This window comes from Panthera onca, chromosome B2 (genome assembly GCF_046562875.1).
Source record: "Panthera onca isolate mPanOnc1 chromosome B2, mPanOnc1 haplotype 2, whole genome shotgun sequence".
NCBI classification, from domain to species: Eukaryota; Metazoa; Chordata; class Mammalia; order Carnivora; family Felidae; genus Panthera; species Panthera onca.
In genome coordinates this window covers 141,360,866-141,387,831 of record NC_138343.1, presented here as the reverse complement: position 1 = coordinate 141,387,831, position 26,966 = coordinate 141,360,866, and the positions used below count along the sequence as shown (strand labels likewise).

Below are 26,966 nucleotides of genomic sequence, written 5' to 3'. Positions count from 1 at the left end.
TTTTGCTCCTCCCTTAACTACACAGGAAAATCTACATTGGGGGTCCTTCCCAGAATAAGGGTATTCACGGAGATAAGTTTTATCTGAGTGACCCATGTGTGAGGGCTGGGCAAACATCTAATTACTAAACATCTGGTCTTCTTATCACCCCGTGAAGCACATTCCTTTCTTCTGAAATCCCAGACCCCCGCCCCCTTCTCCTTAGTTCACAATGACACATACACCTCACTTTGCCGGTCTTTGGAATTTCCACGTCTGTGTGGATTCCCCGTACATATGCCATTAAATTTGATTTTCTCCTGTTAATCTGTCTGACAATTTCTCCTGTTAATTGTCTGACAACTTGATTCTTGGTCCAGCTAGAATGACCCTTAAAAGACAGGAATTCTTGCTCCCTAACAAAGGAAATAGTCTGTTTCCTTAAATGTTCACAAGCAATGTGTTTATTATCTATTCAAGAATATAGTCAAGGGGCACCTGGGTGGCTCAGGTGGTTAAGCATCCGACTCTTGATTTTGGCTCAGGTCATGATCTCACATTCATGAGGCTCCGAGTGCTGGGCGTGGAGCCTGCTTAAAAGAGTCTCTCCCCTCCCTCTCCCCATCTCCGTGTCCTTACCTCTAAAATAAGAGAAGAATATAGTTAAGATGTTAAAGTTTTGTTAAGGTTTTATTTTAATAGTTGTTCTATAAAAGATCTTTTTCCAAAAGAAATTTCTACAAAGAACCAGAGTAGCCATTAAGAATGGCTGAAAACTTTTCTTACGCAAAAATGTCAGGAATGAACTACCACAGTGAAATTAACATGCTCTGTAAATGTTTTTCCTAAAGTGGGCTTTCATCTGTTTTCCTGAAATATGATGCACTTAAAGGAATTTTTTAACTAGTGGTCAATTCGATGAGCAATTTGGGAAATTTCCACAGAAAGAAATGTAAACAGAAACAGCTCACAGAGTACAGGAATACGAATTTCCAAGACATATTTAGAATAATCTTATATCTGAGTGTAGCAAAGGGCAAATCAATTACATAATCACAAGAGGAACAGAAAAGTTTTAAATAGCGATCATAAATAAATCACATTGTACCATCCGCTTCCACCTCACTTTCCCCTCCCTGTAGTCCACGTATGGATAATAGTTCTGGAAAAGCACTTGAGCCAAGGAAATTCTCTGAACGGAACCACACCAAACTGCTAGAGACTGGGATGACTTTAAGCGACTTTCTCCCCAGACTCACCCAGATCCAAGCTTCTTTGGTACCGTACATGAGACCAATCAGACAAAGGTGTTTTAATAGTTATCTGATTAGGTGGCATCAAACTGGCCATACTACACATAACATCACTATGACCAAGTAATACGCCAAAACAGACACTTAGGACACCCACACGTGACTGCCTATTCTGCCCACTGCTTCGTAACTGCACATACGCATTTAAAGTTACCTGGATTTTTTTATTTTTAAGGCCATATCAAAATGGCTTCATCATACTAAACACTTTGATGTGGTTGCTTGAAATTGGGGTCGGTTTTCCTTTTTCCGTAAAGGGTGAGGTACTAAACATTTGAACTTTTGCAGGCCATGCAGTCTCTCTGCTGCCGTAGTGCAAAAGCTACCATACGCAATAGTGCAATAAATTAGTGTGGCTGCATTCAAATCAAACTTTATTTACAAAAAACACATGGCAGGCCAGATCTCGCTCAGGGGGCCATAATCTGATCTCTATATCATGGCTGGGAACACAATTATTATAAAAAAGTCATTAATATATATTGCATCAGTCATAGAAGAATCTTTGTAATTCATGTCACAAAGGGTTACTCTAATATATAGAGCTTGTAGAACTTAAGAAAAAGACCAGGAACCCATAAAAATAGGCAGAGGAGCAAACAGTTCATAGGAAAATATAAATGGTACTTACACATATAAAAAAAAGAATGCTCGATTTCACACATAAGGAAAGGCAAATTCATTTGGAAGATGTTGCCAGATCTCCACTAGGGACTGTACCATTTAAACTATTACCAGCAACATATATATGAAGGTGATTGGCTGTCTACAGTTTCACAGACAGAATAAATTACCCAACTTCTGGATTTTTGCCAATCCAGTAAGGGAGAAATGCTGTCTCAGCATAGTTGTTTTTTCTTTTCAAAGGAATGATAGCTTTTATTTTATTTAAATTTTAGTTAGTCAGCAGTGTAATATTAGTTTCAGTTGTACAATATAGTGACTCAACAATTCCATTATGTCACCCAGTGCTCATCACACCAAGTGGCCTCCTTAATCCCCATCACCTATTTAACCCATCCCCCCCCAACCATCAGTTTGTTCTCTATGGTTCAGAGTCTGTTTCTTTTTTTTTAATATATACTTAATGTTTTATTTTTTGAGAGAGACAGCACACACGAGTCGGGGAGGGGTAAAGGGGGGGCGGACAGAGGATCCGAAGCAGGCTCTATACTGACAGGCTGACGGCAGTGAGCCTGATGTGGGGCTCGAACTCATGAACCATGAGATCATAACCTGAGCCCAAGTCAAACACTCAAATAAATGACTGAGCCACCCAGGCGTCCCTAGAGTTTGTTTCTTGGTTTGCCTCTCTTTTTTCCCCTTTACTCATCTGTTTCTTAAAAATCCACATGAAAAAAAAGAAAAAAAAAATCCACATGAGCGAAATTATATGGTATTTTACTCACTCTTATTTCAGTTACCATAATACCCTCTAGCTCCATCCACATTGTTGTAAATGGAAAGATTTCTTTCTTTTTTATGGCTGAATAATACCCCATTTTCTGTGTGTGTGTGTGTGTGTGTGTGTGTGTGTGTGTGTGTACACCACACCTTTATCCATTTATCAGTCGATGAACATCTGGTCTCTTTCCGTAATTTGGCTATTATTGATAATGCTGCTATAAATGATGGGGTCCAAGTATCCCTTTGAATCTGTATTTTTGTAGCCTTTGTGTAGATACTTAGTAGTGCAATTCTGGATTGTACGGTAGTTCTATTTTCAAATTTTGAGGAACCTCCATACTGCTTTCCAGAGTGGCTGCACCAGTCTGCATTCACACCAACAGGGCAGGAGGGTTCCTCTTTCTCCACATCCTCACCAACACCTGTTGTTTCTTGTGTTGTTGATTTTAGGCATTCTGACAGGCGTGAGGTTTATCTCACTGGAGTTTTGATTTGTATTTCCCTGATGATCAGTGATGTTGGGCATCTTTTCATGTGCCTGTGGGCCATTTGGATGTCTTCTATGGAAAAATGTTTATTCATGTCTTCTGCCCATTTGTAAAATAAATTATGTGTCTTTGGGGTGTTGAGTTTTAGAAGTTCTTTACAGATTTTGGATACTAACCCTTTATCAGATATGTCATTTGCATATATCTTCTTCCATTCTGTAGGTTGCCTTTTAGTTCTGTTGTTTCCTTCACTGTGCAGAAGCTTTTTTTTTTTTTTTTAATTTAAATTTTAGTTAGTTAACAGTGCAATATTGGTTTTGGAAATAGAACCCAGTGATTCATCACTTACATACAACACCCAGTGCTCATCACAAGTGCCATACTTAACGCCCATCACCCATCTAGCGCATCTCCCCCCCATCACCCTCTATCAACCCTCTGCTCTCTGTCATTAAGAGTCTCTCTTGTGGCTTCTTTCCCTCTCTTCTTTTTCCCTCAATAAAGTTTTAAAGATAAATTTACCCTTTGACTCAGAAATTTCTTTTGGTCGGTGTCTGGGTGGCTCAGTCAGGTTAAGTGTCTGACTCTTGATTTCAGCTCAGGTCATGATCCCAGGGTCATGGGATTGAGCCCTGCATCAGGCTTCACGCGAGCATGGAGCCTGCTTAGAATTTTCTCCCTCTCTCTACCTCTGCCCCCTCTCCCCCACTCGCGCACTTTCTCTCTAAACTAAAAAAGAAATCTCATTTTGGACTCCATTCTCTAGACGCAGAATGTGTACCAGTGAAAACATAGCACTGTTTTTCATATAAAGAGACTGTAGACAACCCTAGTGTCTTGCAATAGGGAACTGTTATATCACGAGAGAGTATTACGCAGCAATAAAAGAATAAGAACAATCTCTATGTGCTGACATGGAAGGAAAATATCACTAAGTGAGGAAAGCAAGCCACAGAATAGGGCATAGAGAATACTACTTTTTTTTCATACGTAGATTGATATTTATATTTGCCAATATTTCCACCAAAAAGCACTAGATAAACAAATTATTTTTAAACTGGTTACCTATAGAGATGGGAGAGGAAAAGAGTGGATTCCTCTCAGTGGATTCCTTTTCACATCATTTCCATTTTTGCTGTATACACGTACCACCCGCCCAAGAATTCTAAATTAAAACGGGAAGAGGGAGACACCATTTATAGTAGTAACAAAAAATAGAAACCTATCTGGAAAAAGCCTTAAAACGTTCCTGAAAGACACAGAAAGCTGGAAAAACTGGGGAGTGTGGCAGATTGCTTGCAAAAAGGGCCACAATAAATCTTCGTATCCCTAGATCCTTTTGCAGGGTGACTCTGCCAGTCCTCCCATTGAGAAGGGAAGGCCATTTTTCCACCTCTGGACTCTGGTCTTGTTCATGTGCTTGCTGCCTTGGCCAAGAGAGTAACAGCAAATGTGACAGAAGAAAGGCATGAAAACACTTGCACACCCAGGGTGGCCCTCTTCTGTTACCAGGATCGCCTCTGCGACCACTTAATCAGCCCGGGTTAGCTTCTACAGGGGACGCCATCCCACCCCAGGCATCCGAGCTGTACAAGGTGAGACCCCAACATGGGGGGAAGGCCACTGGAAGCTTCTCCAGCCTCAGCTGGGCTTTCCAGACCACAGGAGCCACCCACAGCCAACCCATAGAGCCAAAGAAAAGGTAGGTCTTTGTTGTTTTAAGTTACGAGGTCTGCAGGTATTTTGTTAGACCAGAAAAACTAATTCATGCAAAGAACCTTCCCACGTTTTAAGATGGGAGGCTCCACTGAGACAGCAACTCTGTCACAGATTTTAATAAAAAGATGAACAGATTTTTTTTTTTTTCTGAAACAGAACTGATCCTAAAATATGTTTGGCCATATAAATACATAAAAATAAAAAAAAAAATCATCAAAAAAACAAGCAGAGAAGAGAAAAAGTAGAAAGTCCACAACTAGTCCCAATGTATAGTAGTAAGTACCAGTATAATAAGTAGTATGAGGGCATTATATTGCTTTACTGTAAGTGAGTTGATCGGGGGGGGGGGGGGGGGGGAGTGAATCCCTACCTCATGCCCTATACCAATATAAATTCTAAGATGGACCAAATATTTACAAGAAGAAAGAAAAAAAGAGAGAGAGAAAAGGGAGAGAGAAAAAGTGAGAAAGAAAAAAAATCACATAGCTAGTGCCCAGATTAGAATCTTCAAATAGCACGTTTCACTAAAAGGAATCAGATTTACTTAGAGAATTGGCTGGTTTCAGGTCAATTTCAGGTCTCTCTCTGCCCCTCTCCCACTTGTGCTCTCCCTTTCTTTCTCTCAAAAATAAATAAACTTAAAAAAAACAAAGAAAAAAGAAAACAAGAACACATGCACAGCATACATAGATGGGCCCAGAACATCTTTTCCTATCAGATATCAAAGACACTCGCCAAACCTGCTAAGACAGTGTTGAAAGGACACAGGCTCCAACTTGCAGGGGAGCTCGCTACCCAAACAAGAGGCAATACAAGCAACAATAAGGATAAAGGCTGCAGTGGACTGAGCATCAAGTTTACTTAAACCTGAGAGTTCAAAATGATAAAAATAATGGGTCACAATTATATGATATGAGGGAACCAATGCATTCTGAAAGCTGGTAAATAAAGTTGGGAAAAATCTGGCATTTATCTTGCCCCTTTTTTACAAACTGTACCACTAAGGAATCAAGTAACAGATAAGTTTCCCTTTATAAAAATATTCTAGCTAACGCAAAATGGTAGAGCCACTATGGAAAACGGTATGGAGATTTCTTAAAATATTAAAACGAGAACTACCATATGATCCAATAATTCTACTCTTGGGTATTTATCCAGAAGAACTGAAATCTGGATCTCAAAGAGATATTAGCACACCCATATTTACTGCAGCATTATTCATAATAGACAAGATATGGAAACAAACTAAATGCCTTTTGACAGATGAATGGATAAGGAAAATGTGGTATTTTAAACTAGGCTTTTAAAAAGAAGGAAATTCTGCAAAATGCCTAAACATGGATGAACCTTGAAGATAGCTCATAAATGAAATAAATGAAAAGGGAGTAATAGAATTAGAACATCATTTTCAATCCCTAATACTTTAATGCATCTAAGCATAGTGCCTCCGAAAGACAGCCAGAAATTATTTGCCTTCTGATGGAATACAATGCCAATTACGAAATCGACTTGAAAAAAGAATTTGCATCTTATGGACACTCTAAATCCTAGTACCAATTTATAGGAAGTATAAAGAAATATATTTAACTATGCAATGAGGATGTGATAGGAAAATCCATATGTAGGAAGTTACAGAATTCATTTTCTCTAACTAACAAATCTCAAAGACAAAAACAAGCCTGCTGGGGGTGGGAGAACAGGGGAACCCATAAATAAAAAGATTTCAGAGACTGATCCCAACTGCAATATACATAGACTTTATTTGGATTCTGAGATCAACAAAATGCAAAAAAAGGTTATGATAATAAAAAAACCTGAATACTTAAGAGCTATGGGATATTTAAAAAGCATTCAATTTTCAGGTATCAAAATGGTATTGTGGTTATATATTTTTTTTAATTTTTAAAACTTCTTTTAATCTTTATTCACTTTTGAGAGAGAGACAGAGCACGAGCAGGGGACGAACAGACAGAGAGGGACACACAGAATCCGAAGCAGGCTCCAGGCTCCGAGCTGTCAGCACAGAGCCCGACGCGGGGCTCAAACTCACAAACCATGAGATCGTGACCTGAGCCGAAGTCGGACGCTCAACCGACTGAGCCACCCAGGCGCCCCTTGTGGTTATATTTTTAAAGTACCGCCCATCTTTAGAGAAATCCACTGAAATATTTACAGATGAAGTGACAAGAGATCTGGCATTCCTTCAGAAAATGCAAGAGCAGGGGAAGTTGAGGGGTCTGGACCAAACAAGAGGAGTCAATAGTGGTTGAAGCTGGGTGATGGGTGTGTTGGCTTCATTATACTATTCTGCTTTTGAATATGTTTGACATTCTCCACGGGAAAAAAACTTTTTAAGAAACTACAAGAAGTACCAAGGGAAATCTTAGAGGAGAATTTAAAAAATAACCTTGCAGTAGAGGAAGGCTTCACATGTGAAACAGAATCTTCAAGTCCTTAAGAGGGAGGGAGAGAGAGATTTCTCTTCACTCAAGTAAAAGATACCTGCCTTGCCTGGCGAAAGCCAATATAAATAAGATAAAAAATAATGACAATAAAGAAAAAAAAAAGACAAATGACAAACAAATATTTGTAATTCATATCAGAGACTAAAGGTTAGTTCCCCTACTCTACAGAGGGTACCTACAAATCAGTAAAGAAAAAGAAAGAAAGAAAGAAAGAAAGAAAGAAAGAAAGAAAGAAAGAAAAAGAAAAAAAAAAAGAGGGTGGAGTACCTGGATGGCTCAGTCAGTTAAGCATCTGACTCTTGATTTCGGCTCAGGTTGTGATCTCATAGTTCATGGGTTCGAACCCCACGTCAGGCTCTGTGCCGACAGTGTTGAGCCTGCTTGGAATTCTTTCTTTTTCTCTTAAAATAAATAAATTAAAAAAAAAAAAAAAAAGTAAAGATGGCTCTTAAAAATATAAACCAAACATTATTTTTCGCCTACCAGCATGGCAGAGAAACAAAAATGAAACTCGTAACATCATTGTTTGAGTTGCTCTGCACTGCCAGCCCAGAGCCTAGAGCCTGCTTTGGACTCTATTTCTCTCTCTCTCTCTCTCTCTCTCTCTCTCTGCCCCTCCCCCGCTTGCACTGTGTCTTTCTCTCAAAAATAAATAAACGTTGAAAAAATTTAGAAACTCATAGCAACATCATTGTTGATGAAGCCGTAGGTTCAGGAAGTAGATTATTCTTAGGTGGGAATGGGAGCGAGGATTCTTACGGTGTGGATGGCAATGTCTATGAAAATTACAGAGATTCTCTTACTTGGAAATTCCACTTCTAGGAACGTATCTTCTAGAAATATTCACATGTCTGCAAAGTGATGTGCATAAAAGGGTACTCACTGCAGCCCTGTTTACAACAGTGAGCGAGCAGGCGCAGCCCAGCGCTAGGGATTGCTAAGGAGAGTAGGGCGCTGCACAAAGTGGAACCGCACGCTCCAGCAAAACACAACTAAGGTTTGCTTATTTTTCAGAGGTGCGATCGTCTCTAATGGATGTGTTAAATAAGAAAATAAAGCCTGGTATGTCATTTGTGTGAAAAGAGGGGCAAAATGCCCCTGCTTGTGTGTGCACAGACTATCTCTGTAAGGAGGGAAAAGAAACCGGTAACACAGCCCCCAAGGAGAGAAGCCAGCTGGCCGGGGGCGGGGACAGATAGGAATTTCCTGTGTCATTCTCTCTGCACCATTTTCGTGTTTGTTTTTTTTTTTTTTTTAATTAACATAAGTCTATTGCCTGTTGAAAAAAAATTAAAAATTGGAAGTACTGTTTAATGCCTCTACCTAGGAAGCTCAGAATTCTGCTGAAAATACCACAATCTACAGGAGAATGCTTCCTTGGTTGTAACAAAGCACAAAATGCTCCCAAGCATAACTTAAAAGAAGGGGGTGGGGTGGGAAGGGGGCAGACAGAATTTGTACTGTCTTCCAGGAGTTCCCATTCTGAGTACGGTTACCTTCACTCCACATAAATATACACATAATTACATTTTACAACCACATGAAAAGCAATACAATGAAGTTTACAAATGGAAAAGTTAAAAAACGTTCCTCTCCTCCTGTCAAAGGTCACAAGGGCTAACAGATTTGAAACTGGCCTTCCAAACATCATGCATTTGACACACGTGTGCACACACAGAGCCAATTAGAACCACAGCACCTATGCTCGTCTACATTTCATGTTTTATGTCATCATAGGAGTGTTCATATCAGCACATCTATCTTGTTCTCTATCACAGCTGCAAGGTGTCTAACCCACCCTGCAACCTCCAGGGCAAAGCACATGAAAACTTACTTAGCTGTGGTTAAGAAGATAACCTGACTCCCAGCCTAAACTGAAATAGTGTGACTGCAAAAGGACAATCGCCTTGGAGCAAAAAAGGGGAAGAAGAGTCTAAAAGCAAACAGTGCCCCAAATCCCAAAGACAACTGGTCGAAAACATACACACTCCCAGTAACAGCGTCTGACTGGTCCCCCCTCCCCCCCCCAACAGTCAACGCTGTGTGTTGACAATGATTTTCATTCCCCCACAAATGGCAGAGGAAATGTCATCGCTGGCAACATGGCAATTATGAGCTGACTTTGGAGCCAGACCACGAGGGGTCAACTCCCTACTCTACCATTTCAATGGCTTTCTGAACTTGGCCAAATTCCTTAAAGTCTGTCTCAAATTCCTCCAGAATAAGATAAGGATAACAGCATGTGCCTCGTGACACCAATGATAAGTGAAGTCATAAATATGAAGTGGTTATAACAGTGACTGGCACAAAGGGCCCGGTAAATGCCAGTTATTGTGACCTTTGGGTTTTATTTATACACACACACACACACACACACACACACATACATACACACACACACGTATATATACACACACACACATACATACATATAATACATACACACATATACAGACATACACTCCGTATTAGGCTAAAAGTTGTTACTTAACTGTGTCGTCCTTCTAGCCTGCCAAGCATTCTGGAACTAGCCTTGGGGTTCAAGAGAAAGTGCTGAGTACTGGTTACTTATCCCCACAAAAGGTGTTTCTGTAATCTGTTACTTCAGCACATCTCGAGAGAAGCAGCCCCACCCCCCACCCCACCCCCCACACACAGGGTCAACTACCCGCTTCACACCCCCCTCGTCCCTGTGTGTGGGAAGTATTGCATACAAGTAGAGATATTACAGCAATGTTGAGGATGGTCCCAGGGGTCCCTCGACCCCATTCACTTGCAAAAATATTGGAACAATAAACATGTGATAAGAAAACCGATTTAAAGATAAACTGGCAAAAATCAAGTTTCTCCATAAATACTGACTTGATGAAAAAAAAAAAATACAACTGGGAGGATATTCCCAATAAGCAACAAAAGCCAAAATACAAAGCAGAAGAGATCACCACAAACATGAAGAACCTCATGAGGAAAGTCCCACCAGCAAATCACACCATGTTCCTGAGAACAAAGGGGTAACTGCACAGAGATGTCAGTCTATAAATGCACTGAAGGTTCATTCAAAATCCCAAGGGGATATTTTGGGAGAAATGACAAATAAACTCCATCGCAAACAAACTGTGATCTCTTAAAGGGCACCTGAAACATACTACGACCTCAGGAATACAGTAGGATGACGCCTTATTTTTAGCACTATACAGCCACAAAAATCAATAGCCAAGGACCATGTTAAAATCTTTCAATATTTCATCCCACTCTTTAATACAAACTCAGCATAGTTTCCAAAATGGCACAAACTACCTTGAAATATTTCTTTTCCCCCATGAGACTGAAAACTTTGATCAGATTAAACTGTCCTATAAAATAAATTCCTGTTTCAGCCATTAGCCCCTGGTTACCAGCCTATGCTAATTATCATGGTCAAGTACTCCTTAGTCCTTTACTACACTGATTACTTTGTACCCAGTACTCCAACAATTTCGTTTAGGAAAAAATACATTATCTCATGACAGAAGAAATAGTCATCACAAAGGAATCTATCAAAATGTTGTATTATATTCAGTGCCTTAAGTTCCTCAAAGAACTGAAATTTCCTGGAAGCCCATGTTTCTTAAACAATACGAAGATTTTCAGAGGGCTCACTTGTGTGCTGGGGAAAAGTATAGGAATGGGGATGTGAGCTATCATGCAGCCCTCACTGTTATCTTGAGACCCTGAGACGCTGAATATACATGCAAAACGGCAAAAATAAACGTGTGCCCTAGAACTTCAGTATTTTCCTAGAATAACCTGAATCAACTCAGGGCCTTATAAGGATAAAACTATTGAAGGCCGAATTCAAGAGGCTCTAGTTCAGACCAAATAAAACAGAGAAGAGAAGGACTAGTAATTAATGAATGAACGATACATCAAAATTCAATAAACATAACAAAATTAATCAAAATCAAATAGCAGAAAGCCACAGTGGAGTAACTATCCCTCTTACTACCATTTGCAGCTAGAAAACTGGACAAAATGCATGAAATGACAGTTTCCAGATATTGAACAACAGGGCAGCACAGGACGGCGAACCCCAAGAGAAGGGAAACAGAGGAGGTGAACCCTATGAAGGCTCTAGCTTTCTGCCTGGAGGCAGCTTCTGACTCAAAAGCTAAGAGAAGAACCCAAGCGGGGAGCCACAAGTGGAAAGCACAGGTCCTGGCTGAGGTGAAGTGAGCGGGACCAGAACTCCAGGAGGCTCAGGAAACTGGGAATTGAGGAACAGACTATCAGAAAGCAGCTACTCAGAGAAAATTCTCCAGACACCTGCAGGGAGGTCTCCTTGAGCCTGTTGCTGAATACCAGGCTGCACACGACAGGGTAAAACTCTTTAAGGCTAAGCAAACAACAACTACAGGGGGGATGTGGGCTGGAAAAATGCTCAGAGGTCAGGCAGTTCGGACTAGCCAGAGTGGAGAAGCTTCACTGAACACATCCACAGCATTCTCGGTAGAGACCCCAGTGGGGCTGGGGTAGAGGCGCCTTAGGATGAGATTACTCTGGACACCCCCCTCCCCATACAAAACAGAAACAAGTCTTGAATTAGACTGGTTCACAAGTAACTCAACTGCCTACCAAAACACCTTAACACCCTTTAAAGGCACAACGCAAAATCCAGACACTCGGCAACATGCCAACACAATGTCCACCATCCAATAAGAAATTAACAGACAAGCCAAGAAAGAAAAATGTGACCTAGGACAAAAACATCAGTCGATAGAAACACACCAGGAAATGTCAGACATAATAACACTGGCAGACACATTAGAATAGCTACTATAAACATGTTCGAGGACTTAAAGGAACATCTGATTATAAGGAGAAAAAAAATAGATGTTATAAAAAAAAAGATCCTAATGGAATAACCAGAGCTGTAAAATGCAATTTCTGAAATTAAAAAATTTACTGGATGGGCTCAACAGATAATTAGACACTCCAGGAGAAATGGTCAGTGAACTTGAAGAAATAGGAATAGAAACTATGAACAGAAAGAGGTCACGAAATGGGCAGAGCCTTCGTGGACTGTTGAGACAGTACCGTGCAGTCTCACGCACATGCAACTGGAATTCCAGAAGGGCAGGGAGGCAGAGCAGAAATTTTTGAAGAAATAATGGCAGAAACTTTCCAATTTGATGAAAACTAAAATCCCCAAACTCTAGAACCTGAGTAAGTCCCACAAATGAAAAAAGCACACACGCACACACACACACACACACACACACACACACACAAACCACACAAAGAGACATCATAATCAAATGCAGGACATCAGCAATAAAGAGAAAAATCTTAAAAGCAGCCGAAGGTGGTGGGGAAGGGGGAGGCGGGGGGGGGGGGGGGGGGGGGGGGGAGACACATGACATACAAAGGAACAAAGAACAACTCAAGACTTCCTATCAGAAGCAAGTCAAAATCTATCTTTCAAGTGGTAAAAAAATAACAAAGACGATAAAGCTAAAATTCCCTATACAGCAAAAACGTCTTGCAAAAATAATATTGAAATAAAGACATTTTCAGACAAAAGCTAAGAGAATTTATCACCAACGATTTGACACTGCAGGAAATGCTAAAGGGAGCTCATTTACCGAAAGAAAACGAGGCTGTATAGAAACCTGAATACACACCCACCCACCCACCCACCCACCCACACAGACCATGAGAAAGAGTAAACATGTGGGTCATCTACAAAAAATTCTCATTGTTTCTTTTCCCTAAAAGATTAGGGACTTTTAAAACAAGGACAACAGTGTACTGTGGGGGTTATACCATTGAGAAATAAAATGTACCAGACAAACAGCACACAGGACGGGAGGCAGATGTGGAAGTGCATTGTTACAGAGTTGGTATACGTGACACCAGAAGGTGGAGTCAGAGTGTGCAGTGACAGGTGCATACTGTGAACCTGAGAGCAGACAGAAGGAAAAAAGAGAGAGAGAGAGAGAGAGAGAGAGAGGGAGAGGGAGAGGGAGAGAAACATATGTGAATAAATAGCTAATAAGCAAATGATAAAGATAAAAATACCATTAAATAACCTAAAAATGAAAAGAAAAACATGAAACAATAGATGCAGCAAATAAAGAAATAGCAAGACGGTACTTAAACCGAATCAAATTATATTTAATGGATAATTACATTAAATGTAAGTAGTCTAAACACTTCAATGAAAAGAGAGATTGTTGACCTGAGAACAAAGCCAGACCCTCACTATGTGCTGTCTGTAAGAAAATGCACTTTAAGTATAAGGAGACAGAAGCCTGCAGAGTAAGGAGAATAAAAGCAGAGGGCAACAGCACTGGGGCGCCAGCTCACATCAGGATGCAGGCGAGGGTAGCAGAAGGAGTGTGTGCAGACTCCCCCCCAGGACGAATCCCTCTGCCAGCCGGCAGGGAGCCTGCACCAGATACATGCCCAATGCAACGGGGGGTTCGGGGTCCCCGCGTGCCTGGGTGACCCGATGCGGGATGTGCGTGGAAGCAGCAGGCGGGTAGAGGTCACCACGAAACTGCTACACTAGAGACCGGAAAGGTGAGGGCTGGGGAGGGAAGAACGACACCGGCCGCCTTTTTCTTCTGAAGATAATCTGTCCTGGGAAAAGGCCAATTTAACAAAACCTACTTTAGAAGACGGACAAAAATGTCCTGATAAATAGCAGGCAAACTTCAGCTTCAGAGAAGATGGGGTATCAGGTACTGGATTTACTCTCCCACCTTAAACAACTTGAACACTGAACAAAATATGTGAAACCACAGTTTTCAGGCCACGGACACGGGACAGCCCAGGACTGTGATCTTGAGAGAGGGGGGCAAGGAGGTAAGCCTGAGAACTGCCACAGTGACTGTGGGCCACAGGGAGGGAAGGAAACCCAGGCGAAGCCCCCGGATGTCTCTGCAGTGAGGACTCCAAGATGGGACTGGGGGAGGGGGTGGCAAAGAGGGAGCAGAAACGGCTGCACAGAGCCTGCGTTCTGGGGATCTGCGATCGGCACATGCATGCGAGAAAACTGCCCAACAGTGGAAGTAAAACCACAGAAGCGGCGGGCAGAACAATCTCCTCCCAAGTTCACCCAAGGCTGGAGAAAGCTGGGGTTCCCACCAGCCATGGTGAAAAACCTCTGTGATACAGGGCACTGGGTAATTATTCAGACAGGTATCCCTTCAGTGGTGGGGAGAAAACAGTCCCCAAGGCTGACCTACCTCATCGCATCCTACAAAACTTCAAGCAAGGATCAAAAGGATCTAACGGTTTCCGAGTAACTTAACTGCATTCCAGTACAAGCTCAAGAAGGTTTTGAAACATACACAATTACCTAACACCCTTAAAATTCACTAAGTCTGACATCCAATCAAAAAATACCAGGCAGGAAATTAGACCCCAATGAGGAGGGGAAATCAATGGAAACTAACCCAGAAATGTCAACTAATTCCATTATCTGAGACAAGATTAACACTAAACACGAAATTAGTTATTGTACCTAGTGAACACTAAAAATTAAATGTTGATTTTAAATTAAACATTGATATAGAAGCACCTGGGTGGCTCGGTCGGTTAAGCATCTGACTTCAGCCCAGGTCACGATCTCATGGTTCGTGGGTTCGAGCCCCATATTGGGCTCTATGCTGACAGCTCAGAGTCTGGATCCTGCTTTGGATTCTGTCTCCCTGTTTCTCTTCCCCTTCCCCACTCAGGAGTGTGCTCTCTCACGCTCTCTCATAAATAAACATTAAAAAAATTTTAAATGGGGGCGCCTGGGTGGCTCAGTTGGTTAAGTGTCCGACTTGGCTCAGGTCATGACCTCATGGTTCATGAGATTGAGCCCCGCGTGGGGCTCTGTGCTCTCAGCTCAGAGCCTGGAGCCTGCTTCCCATTCTGTGTCTCCCTCTTTCTCTCTGCCCCTCCCCCGCTCATGCTCTCTGTCTCTCAAAAGTACTAAATAAATGTTAAAAAAATTTTTTTTTTAATTTAAACATATAAGCACTGTTAGAGCAGTTATTCACAATAGCCAAAAGGTAGAGGCAACACAAGTGTCCATCAGGAGATGGCTAAACAAATGACAGTGGAGTATTACTCAGCCATAAAAAGGAATGACAGTCTAAGACATGCAAAGACACGGATGAACTTAGAAAAACGTCATGCCAAGTGAAGCAAGTGGATATAAAAGGACAAATACTGCACGACTCTGCTGACATGAGGCACCTCCAAGAGACAAATTCTTAGAAGACAGAAAAGAGGGTACCATAGGCTGGTAGGGGGGAGGCTGAGTTATTGTTGAATAACAACACCAAGTTCCCATTTGGGATGATGAAAAAGCTCTTTAAATAAGTGATGGTTATACAACATTGTGAACGTACTGATGCCACTGAATCCTATACACTTAAAAAACGGTTAAAATGGTAAACTTTATGTATATTTTACCACGATTTTGAAGATTATACAAATAAGTAATGGTGTACAATTGTGGGGGAAAAAATGAATGGTGCCCTGGTTGTACTTTTTCTTCCTCTTACGTAATTAGCCTTCTGTAGCTGACAGTTGGTACTAAGCCACCTTCACAGGGACCAGCAGCCAGCAGTGCTGGGGCTTGAAAAGTCAAACAAAGATATGCTGTCAAAGAGGTCACCAGAAGTCTTCAAGAATGGTCAAATACTTTAAACACAGTCACCCAACATTATAAAGCAGATGTGATACGTTTCACCACCAAATGTTTGCTTTAGGGCATTCCTGGGGGTTACATGTAAGTACTTGGCCTTGGCTCCAACTTCAAAAAGATAAAAAACAAAGAAAGAAAGGAAGAAGGAGGGAGAGGCCAAGAGAAAACTCCTTGGGTAAAGTACAGAGATAATCTGTACCTGACCACCCCTAGTCACAATGGGACAATGCTCAGCAAGTTACACTTTCTAGCTACTCCAGGATTTTCAACCTCTCCTGTCTCCTTCCCGTTGGCATCCAAACACTCATGCCTGTTACATCTTTAAAAAGGAACAGAATCCTCCCTCAACTCCAAGGACTCCTTTGACCAATGCTTTCTCTCAATCTAAGAAATGTCAAGACAGGCGGTCCACGTTTCCTGTGTCTATTTCACCTGCTCCTCACTCTTTAACCCTCTGTAGTCCAGCTTTGCCACCTGGCGCCCCTGGAACAGCTCTGGCCAAGGCCACCTGCAACCTTCCCACCCGCAACCTGCTGGACCCTCCTTTCTCCTGGCCGCATCTGACACCGCGGTCTACTCCTTCCTGAAACATTTCCTCCCTCTGGCTTTGCACACGTGCCCACAACTTCCGCCTTGTCTGTTGTCTCTCCTCTCTCAGTCTTCTCGTGGAGGCAGGCCCCCTTAAAGGCTCGTGTTCCCCAGGCCCCATGCTCTCCTTACCGTATACACTCGGCCTGGATGACAACCACCCTGACGACTTCATCCGTACACTGATGAACCCCAAATCTATACACACCTTCCCTCTTTCTTTACCTAAGTCCCATTCACCTTTCAAGTCCCAGCTTAGATTCCACTTATGGGAAGCACCCTAAAAACCTCTGAAATTGGTCATGCACCCCTCCTGTGAACTACTGGGGGTGGGGGGGCAGGGGGCTGCACTCCTCCATCACTGTATTTGCACGACACTAGCTTGGCTGGTTTACTTCTCTGTGTTCTCTACTACACTGTAGGTTCCTTCTCGGTCTTGTTCAGCACAGCACCTGACAGCAGTCACTCAAATATGTTTGATGGATGAATTATTAACCCAGTCATCACAGCACAGCGGCTACCTCCTAACAGGTGTTTAGAATGTTTGAGCTAATGAATTCTCTGCCATTTCCAAATGTACCCAACCTCCCAATTTGGTGATAAAATTACAGAAAATACACTGTTCTGGAGATGAAAAACTTCACTAGTCCAGGTTTGTTGTCCCAGCTAAAAGAACCAAAAGCCAATATTTTAACAGGCAATCATAAATCTCTTGAGTTTATAAGCTAAACATTTCTTTGCAAAATGTCAACATTTATCCCAAACGTTTCTTAATTGTACTTTCTTAAACTCTACCGTAATTTTGGGAGAGAATTGCCTGCCCCCCCCCCCCAATATCCTAGTTTTTTCTGCTCAACGCCGTCAGAGGCAATTCTCCTGGGATGCAATGGAGTCACTAAAGCTGATGGCTAGAAACCAGGCTGAAGCTAGATGGCGGATATGCATTCATTTTGTCATCAAATGTAACAGGCAGTCCCTACTGCCACGCCCTGTTCCAGGCCCACACAGTGGTGAAAAGCTAACAACACGTCTACCCTCCCTCAGAGTATGTTAGCAGAAAGAGATGCCACTCAACACAGGGTAATTCCAGCTGGTGCTAAGGACAATGAGAGAAATTAGGTGATGTGATAGAGTAACAGGCTGGTGCAGGCTACTTTAAGGTGTTTGGGGAAAGGCACTTTGAGAAGGGGTCATTTGGGACCTAAAGAATGAGGGAGCTAGTTGGTGACGAACAGGGCTGGAGGACTACGCCCAGGTATGGCAGGAAGGACAGCAAGTGCAAAGGCCCTGGGGAAATGCTAGGTCATAAGTGCTAAGTGTGAATAAACAAGAGGTCAAATGATACAAAGGAACATTTACAAAAGAGTTTTAAAAATGAACACCTTATTTTTAGCATGACTTCCCTGACGCTTCGATAAAAAAAAAAACAAAAAAAAAAAACAAGCATTCAGGAGACAAAAGGAAATATCATTTATACAACCTATGAATAAAATATACTGAAAACTAAATTACAGGAATCAAGCCCTATTAAAAACCAGAACAGAAGATGTTAGGTATATTACATCAGCTCCCCTGCTCCTTCCTGGGCCCAGGGAAGAAATTACTAATCTCGGCATGGTTTGTACGTGGCCTCAGTCCTTTTCAGCAATGCCCTCCCGGCAGCTCCTGCTCGCCTTCTCTGTCCTGAAAGCTCCATAACCAAAAGAGATGAAGTTTTTTAATAATTCATCTCTCATGGTCCTTCTTCTGTATTACATATTTTCCTGGTTTCAAAAAGACTACCCTGAAAGTAGGACTCATTTAAAAAAAGCCTGTTCCTAATGACTCAGGGTCCTTATCATAACCATGATTACTGTATAAAGTAAAAGACACTGAATATTTATTTTCTAGGCCTTAGCTTTCAAACGCGAAAAATGACAGGGTTAGACTAGATGACCTGCAAGTCCTTTTGGGCCTATTTAAAGAATTCAAGTTAAATATTTTACACCGGCAGCTTCTCTTACGCCGACCGCCTAAGAGTCGTGCTCTGAGACGCGACAACCTGTCCTCTTCCTCTCCGCCACCTGCTCGGCAGCCGTGCGTGAATGCACCTCCATCCTTGCTGGCCAGGCTGGTGTCCGGATCGGCAACGCCTGCTGGGAGCTCTGCTGCCTGAAACACGGCATCCGGCCTGACGGCCAGATGCCCAGTGACAAGACCATTGGGGGAGGAGCTGACTCCTTCGATGCCTTCTTCAGCAAGACGGGTGCTGGCGAGCATGTGCCCAGGCCGGTGTTCGCAGACCTGGGACCCATGGGCACTGATGAGGCTCACGCTGGCACCCGCCGCCAGCCCTTCACCATCGAGCAGCCCCTCGCAGGCAAGGGAGATGCTGCCAATAACTACGCCTGAGGGCGCTACACCGTTGGCAAGATCATCATTGACCTTGTCTTGGGCCGAGTCTGGAAACTGGCCAACCGGTGCACAGGTCTTCAGGGTCTCTTGGTTTTCCACTTGGGAGCGGAAGTTGCTGCCGGGTTCACCTCCCTGCTCCCCTCCAACATCTATTGATTATGGCAAGCAGTCCAAGCTGGAGCTCTCCATTTACCCAGGCCCCAGGTTTCCACGGCTGTAGCTGAGCCCTCCAACTCCATCCTCACTACCCACATCACCCTGGAACACTCTGTGCCTTCACGGTTGACAATGAGGCCATCTATGACATGTCATAGAAACCTCGGAACTGAACACCCAACCTACACTAACTGATATGGAGGACACGATTTGACCTCACCGCCTCCCTCACATTCGATGCAGCCCCGAATGTTGATCTGACAGAATTCCAGGCCGACCTCGTACCCTACTGCCACGCCCCTCTCGCTCCGGCCACATATGCTCCTGTCACCTCTGCTGAGAAAGCCTGCCTTGAACAGCTTTCTGTAGGAGAGATCACCGACGCGTGCTCTGAGCCAGCCAACCAGATGGTGAAATGTGACCCTCGCCATGGCTTCCTGCCCGGGGTACCGTGGCAACACGGCTCCCAAAGATGTCAATGCCGCCACTGCCACCGTCAGGAGGAAGCCTACCATCCTGTTTGTGGACTGGTGCCCCGCTGGCTTCAAAGTCGGCATTAATTACCCGCCTCCCCCTGCGGTACCTGGTGGAGACCTGGCCAAAGCAGAGTGAGCTGCGTGCACGTTGAGCAACACCCCAGCCATTGCTGGGGTGCCTGGGCTCGCCCGGACCACAAGGTTGACCTGACGTATGACAAGCGTGCCTTTGTTCACCGGTATGTGGGTGAGGGCATGGCTCCCCTTGACAGAGACTGTAAGGAGGTCGGTGCGGATTCTGTTGAAGGAGAGGATGAGGAACGAGAGGAACAGTAAACTCTGATCTGTGCCCTGAAGTCAATGTGTATGTAGCAGCATATCCTCATACAATTACTGATCTTTGCTTTAAAACACAGCACTTTGTTACAGACCCAAGCTGTCCATTTCTCTGACAGGTCTGAACAAAGAGTATCCCCTGTCTTAAATGAAAAAAACAAAAAAACCTTTTTAAGTATTTCAAGAACACGATTTAAAGTGAAATACAGAGATCTTTAAAATTAAACTACTCAAAATGATGCTTTTCCCTTCAACATGAATACACATACAACTGAGTTACGTGAGGAATGTGGGTGTCTGCTTTAAACCGCTACGTGGATGAAGGGCAGAACTCCTAACCAGGATTTATTTTTATCAGTGGTTCCTCTTTAGGATAATGTGTCTTCTAGATTCACACAGCTGACATAAAACCACAAAACTAGACCTGGTTTTTATTGTAGCACAAGTGTAAGGCAGTAAAATAAGACTGCCAAAGTTAGCAAAATAAAACACAATTCGAAGGGCCAACTTGAAGTTTCGTATGCCAAAAACAGAAGAATGAATCATGCATGGCCAAATGAAGACAGTTAGACTAAATAGCAACCAACAGACAGAAAAAGTTTACAAATACGGGATTCATAACATCTGAGATGGAGAAGACAGTAAAGCTTCTTGGCCAGGTCCCAACGAGGCACCGTCTATGGGGCACGAAAGGTGCCTCTGACCAGATCTCTGCCAGCTTCCTCTCTTTCCCCTCCCAACTGGTCCTTCCTGCAAATTAACAGCGCAACAAAGAGGGAAAGCCAAGTGGGGATGGACTAAGCCTCTCCAGCAGTGAGGCACTTTACATATGCCCAGATTTAACTTTCAAAATAGCCCCATGGTGGCGGTTGACTTAGCTTCGCAGGAGAAACAGCAGCTCACAAGATCACATAGGCTAAGGTCCTGAGGTCGAATGACCAGCGAGTGGAAAAAGTGGCATTTTACCCAGTTCTTTGCCGCGTTGGAGCCCCTGGGCTGATCTTCCTGCCATGACCTTCCCTCTCACCCAGCTGCCTGTACACACTACTGCAAAGTTCCCCTCATAACACAGGCACCATTCACAGCAAAAAGTTCGAACGGTACCCCATCACCTAAGATCAACTTCAAATTCATTCCCTGGCATTCAAGATCCTCCACGATCTAAAAATCTAGGCCTCTCCCCCACTCCACAATACCAACCGCTCCCCCGCCCGGTGACTCTATTTCTCATCTGTGCCCTCTTCTTCCCCCCATACTGGATGCAGCCCCCCACCCCCCGCTTCTGGTTAAGGTTTCACCCTCCCTCTTGTGAGTCAGGTAAGGTAACTCCGGGTCTACCCTAGCGAGTGATCTAGGCCTGAGGAGCCTAGGCCAAGGTCTCCCAGGGGTGGTACAATTCATATTTGGGCCAAGGGGAGGATGATTTTTTATGTTCTTTGAGACTTTCCTGCACATCAGAAGTTTAACACGCCTGCATCATTACAGATGAGGAATCACAGCCCAGAGTGATTCATCTGCCTGCGGTCAAAGATCAAGAAAGTGAGCGCTGAAGCCAGGACTATACCCCAGGGCTTTCTGATGGCAAAGCCTGGCCTTTCTAGCACCCCCAGGTGGCTCCTGGTTCTTGCTCAAAAATTCATCTACTGAATATCCAGTACAAATCACTCTACAAGGAGACGAACACCAACAAGGAAGAGTCACTGTCCTCCAAGGCTAATGGGAAAAAGATACGGTGTGATCAAGAGAATGCACTAGTAAAACAGAAGCAGCACAGTGGGCCGGTAGGCAGGTGCCGGCAGGGAGGGCACAAGACAGAGGCAGCCAGGCAGAGGGCGTTTCGAGCTTCAGTGAGTGGTCTGTAGCTTTCGTTTTCCTCTTGAATATGCTCTCGTGCAGCTGGTTTTTATTTTTGTGTTTGATAACACTATGGAGGGCCTCAAGGACAGAGAGAATGCTTGACTTTCCTTTTTTTAATACCCTAGTCACTTCGGTTGTGGATTCCAGTAAACACAGAACACAGGCTAAGCTGAAATGCTAAGAAAGCTTACCATGTCCATCACCACTGGCAGAGGAGGTTTTTTTCATAGGATTAAGTCTACCCCTACTTCCAGGATGGAAGGAAAGGCTACTGCAGAAACTGTAAACTCTCAAGTTCCCCACACTTGTAAAATCTCTAAGTTTCAAGAGCTATACCATTCTCGTCTGTAAAATAGAAAAAAATGACACCACATTACTTTAGTAAACTACATTTCGTTATTTTTTAGGTCACCGTCTAAAATCCATCTTCACTGAAAATGTCACAAAAGCTCTTCTCATCACTCACATCATGATAATGGCCCTACCGGACGCAGCTGGTCAAGGTACTAGACTAAGGAACAAACACTGAATTCATCATCTCCTGTCAATTCTCCTCTGAGCCCGCGGGAACCACAGTCCAAGCCAAGCAATCCCAGGTAACCAGCCACAAATTTCAACAGTGTGACTCATTAACAGGAGAGTGTCACGTAGCCTGTACCCTCTATGTCAACTTTCCTAATTTACGGGCGCTGTCTGGGCTCTGGGTGAAACGCGTGGCATCCTGAACTCTTGCATTTAGCAGGCTACCCCCTCATATACATACCAAGATGGTTCCGAAACCCGTTTATGTAGTTGTACTTATGGCTGTAGCCATGCAACTGAACTATTATTGCCTTTCACACAAGACTGTGACAAAGGAGTAATTGTTTCTAGGAAAATCAGTTGAATGGAGAAACAGTGACAAAAAGTTAAGTTGCTAAAAACTTTACTGTCAAACTAATGCAGCTGAGGCAACAGGACAGATGGGAAATAATTTTTAAAAATCTAGAATTCTGTATCCACAATGCTTTGAAATTGTTTTTAAATTCTTTAAAAGCTCTTTAAAAGAAACTAAAAATGGAAATCCTAGGCAATGCATTCTGAGATTACACAAGATGGATCACTTAGAACTCCAATCAGACCTTGGTTTTCTATCAAAGGATTGGTAAGGAAATGTAGATTTATGTATTCCTACATTAAAACATGATGGTATTTTCTTTTCATTCTTCATCAACTTTTTAACCATCACTTGGAGGTCACTCTGATGTAATAAATGCCTCTATAACCCCATTCTTCCCTAATGCAAAGCATCTTCCCATTGCTGGCACCACCCGAACCGGGCAGAAAGGCTTCGGAAAGGCCTTGTCTGCCGAGGATTCTGTTAAGGGCAGTGAGTCAACACGAGAAGAGCAACACACATATATATTCTAAAGCCTGTGGTGTGCTAGCTATGCACACACTACTTATGACAAAATTTGTCTTAACACTGGCAGATTCATACAAATGCCAATCAATAATCATTTTAACTATCACCTAAGCATCTAGCTAAGCTAGATGGCATGGTCTTTATCTGAATGCGTATCAAGCCATGTAAATAGAGCAAATTATTAATTTATGAATGTTTACAACACTGTACACCATCAGACTGGATATTTCAAGATATTAAGGATTTATTCTCGAATTTTAAATGATAGGAATAATTGTTATGTTTTTATTTATTTATTTATTTATTATTTATTTATGTTTTAGATACAGAGAGAGAGCGCGCATGAGTGGGGGAGTGGGACAGAGGGGGAAAGAATCTCAAGCAGCCTCCACATTAAGCGTGCAGCCCGATCCCATGACCCAGGGATCACGACCTGAGCCGATATCGAGAGTCAGATGCTCAACCAACTGAGCTACCCAGGCACCCCTGTTATGGGTTTTTAAAAAGTCTTACTTTGGGAGGGATATACTAAAATATTTACCATGAAAGAATAGGTCTGGAATTTGCTTCAAAATAATGAAGGAAGGGGGAAATGGGTGAGGAAAGTCTGAGGGAAGAAAATGGGCCAGGAGCTGGTAGCCGGTGAGGCTGATAATGGGCATGGGGGGCGGGGGAGGGTTCACTGTACTATTCTTTCGTCTGTGTTTGTTTGGAATTTTTATAAATAAAAAGTTAAAAAAATACTGAGTCATGCCAAGGTATTATCTTTAAAACTCACAGACATGGAGTTTTAAAGGACAAATAATATAAAATTTCAGTAATCTATTGCACACCGCTCCTCCCTTCCCCCCCAAAATCACTAATGGAACCGGGAAAAGAATAAAGATTCATTGAATCTCAAAATCCTAAGCCAGGATGATGCCACTTGTTCTACGCTTGTGAGAACATTCTGACCCAATTCTCGGAGTTCCTGTTGCCTTCTTACACTACTGTTCTCAAAACTGCTGAGGCCTCAGAAAGTCTGCTGCTTTAGCAAGTAGTGACTCCAGTCAGAGGAGGAATGTAGTTGGTTGTCATTAGTTATAAATATTTTTTGTATCTAAAACCTGCCGGTCTGGCAATATTTCACTTACTGTCTGGGTGAACACCAGTGAGGTCAATAGGATGAGGACAGAAGACGGCCAAACGAACCATCTTTTAGTCCAACTAAGCAAGTGGCCAGATAGGTGTATGTATTTACTTTCAGTACAACCAGGAGACAGCTGAAAAGTCCTATCAGATAAAATCTAAAATCCAGTGTGCTTAAGATTTTTTAAATTTCATTTAAAAACTATTTTCAACTATGGGGCGCCTGAGTGGCTCAGTTGGTTGAGCGTCCAACTTCGGCTCAGGTCATGATCTCACAGCTCGTGGGTTCGAGCACCGCTTTGGGCTCTGTGCTGACAGTTCGGAGCCTGGAGCCTGCTTAGGATTGTGTCTCCTTCTCTCTCTGTCCCTAACCCACTTGCATTCTGTCTCTGTCTCTCTCAAAAGTAAATAAAAACATTAAAAAAAAAAAAACAAAACTATTTTCAACTGACTTGGCTGAGACAGTCTTTGTATATAAAAGGCTAATTTATTTATTTTTAATGCCAGTATAGCTCATGTACAGTGTTATATTAGTGTCACGTATACAATAAAGGGATTCAACAATTCCATACACTACTCAGTGCTGACCATGAGAAGTGTCCTCTTAAAAATATAGTTTTTTTGGGGGCGCCTGGGTGGCTCGGTAGGTTGAGCGACCGACTTCAGCTCAGGCCATGATCTCACGGTTTGTGAGTTTGAGCCCCGTGTCCGGCTCTGGGCAGACAGCTCAGAGCTTGGAGCCTGCTTCTGATTCTGTGTCTCCCCCTCTCTCCCTGCCCCTCCCCCACTCATGCTCTGCCTCTCTCTCAGAAACATTAAAAAAAATTTTAAATAAAAATACACATATAGTTTTTTTTCAAAAAAGGATAATCTATCAGTCCTTTTGGAGCTCTTTCCTTTTTTGGCTTAAAGGTCACACAGAATTTTCCTAGTGGTACTCTAATTAGATACAATCAAGTTTCAAGAAGAGAGAAAGTGAACAGAGCATTAACTCCCCAGTTAGCTTTGGCCAATAGAGGCCAGCTGGATTCCAAAAAGAAAAAGAAAAAAAAAAAAAAAAAAGCCAGCGGTTTTAGGTCTGTTGAAAACGTGCCAGGGATTCACCTCGCACTGGGAATGAATGCCACCGGCCTCATCATCACCCATGAGGCCCCAGACCCGACCAGGCCCCCACGGCTCTTCCCGGCTCCGGCTGCCAGGATGACCCCCGGGGTGCTACTCCGGGGGGGGAAACAGAGCTGGGGCCCCAAGGATCCCAGTGGCCTGCTCCCCGCCTTCCTTCAGTTCTTTGCTGGAGGGTCTCCTTCCCCGGCCATGTCTAACGCTGTGTGTGCACGCGCTCACGGGCAGGTTCTCCTCTTCACGGCCGGAGCTTCCTCCTTCCCTTATCCCTTCTCCTCGCTGACCTTGTTTGTTGTCATCTCCTCCCCTAGACAGCAAGGTTCACGACAGCAGGGATTTTGAATTATTTCAAGGTTGTATTCCTACTGTTTCCCAACAGTTTCTGGCCCATGGTAGGTGCTCAACAATATACTGAAGGAACAGGGGGACATGGAGAACCACTACCGCGAGGATCCAATGAGATGTGCCATCTAAGAACTTAGCAAGCAGAGCTGCTCCACGCACGTGGTGCTGTTCCACCATAGGGTTTCCAGCAATGTCAACGCACTTCTTGGTTTGTTTTTTTTTTTAATTATTTTTAGTGTTTATTTTTGAGAGAGACAGAGGGTCAGTGGGGGAAGGGCAGAGAGAGAGGGAGACACAGAAGCCGAAACAGGCTCCAGGCTCCGAGCTGTCAGCACAGAACTCGACGCGGGGCTTGAACTCATGAACTGCGAGATCATGACCCGAGCCGAAGTCGGAGTTGACTGACTGGGCCACCCAGGTGCCCCGCCAATGTACTCTGTGATTTTATTCATACTTCTTTCTGCCTCCAACATTTGGTCTTGTTTTTGATGACAGGTAATTTACCAGAATTATCTTGTTTTGATGTATGAAAGGTAATTTACCGGAATTAACAAGGCTCAACAAGGCTCACCAAGGCAACGGCAAAAAGAATCAAACTCAAATTGTCAGGCACCCCAATCTGGGAAGTTTATCCAAAGTTTTAGATAAATATGAAGGAGATGGAAAAGCTGATCACATCCACAAAAGTAACTGGAAATTAGAAAAGCTTATTTCAGCTCCCTGAATACAGTTAAGGTAGACTCTAGATCCTGGGGTCTAACAGATCTTAGTTTATACTCTACTTTCACAATAATATGAATAACACCATTCAACCATAACAACTATCCTTTGCAATAAGCCAGACACTTGGTAAGTCCTTTATAAGAATTTTCACTTAATTCTTAAGATAATTTGGTAGAGATAATAGCTTTAAAATATAATTTTTTTCATCCTTAGGGATTTTTGTTTTCCTTGTCTTTACTCCCACCTCCCCACCCCCAAGTCAGCAGTGTCACTGCCTCAGCAGAGGGACAGGACACAGTGGAACACAACAGTCTTCCCAGCTGCGGGTTCCAAAGGCCCTAAGAACAGAGGGAACTCTAGGTCTACACCTGTGAGAAACACT

General features: G+C 43.1%; 1 protein-coding gene across 3 annotated transcripts in view; it reads right to left on the bottom strand.

The window, feature by feature from the left end:
* Positions 1-26,966, bottom strand: part of SNX9 (sorting nexin 9) — a 125,312-nt gene that overhangs the window by 84,457 nt on the left and 13,889 nt on the right. The window contains exon 1 of one of the 3 annotated variants that reach the window (XM_060616998.1): positions 22,053-22,076. The exons of the other annotated variants lie outside the window; for them this stretch is intronic. Coding sequence (XP_060472981.1) covers positions 22,053-22,061 — 9 coding nt within the window. The 5' untranslated portion in view covers positions 22,062-22,076. Of the gene's footprint in view, positions 1-22,052; positions 22,077-26,966 lie in introns of those variants that run through there. 3 annotated transcript variants of the gene reach the window in all.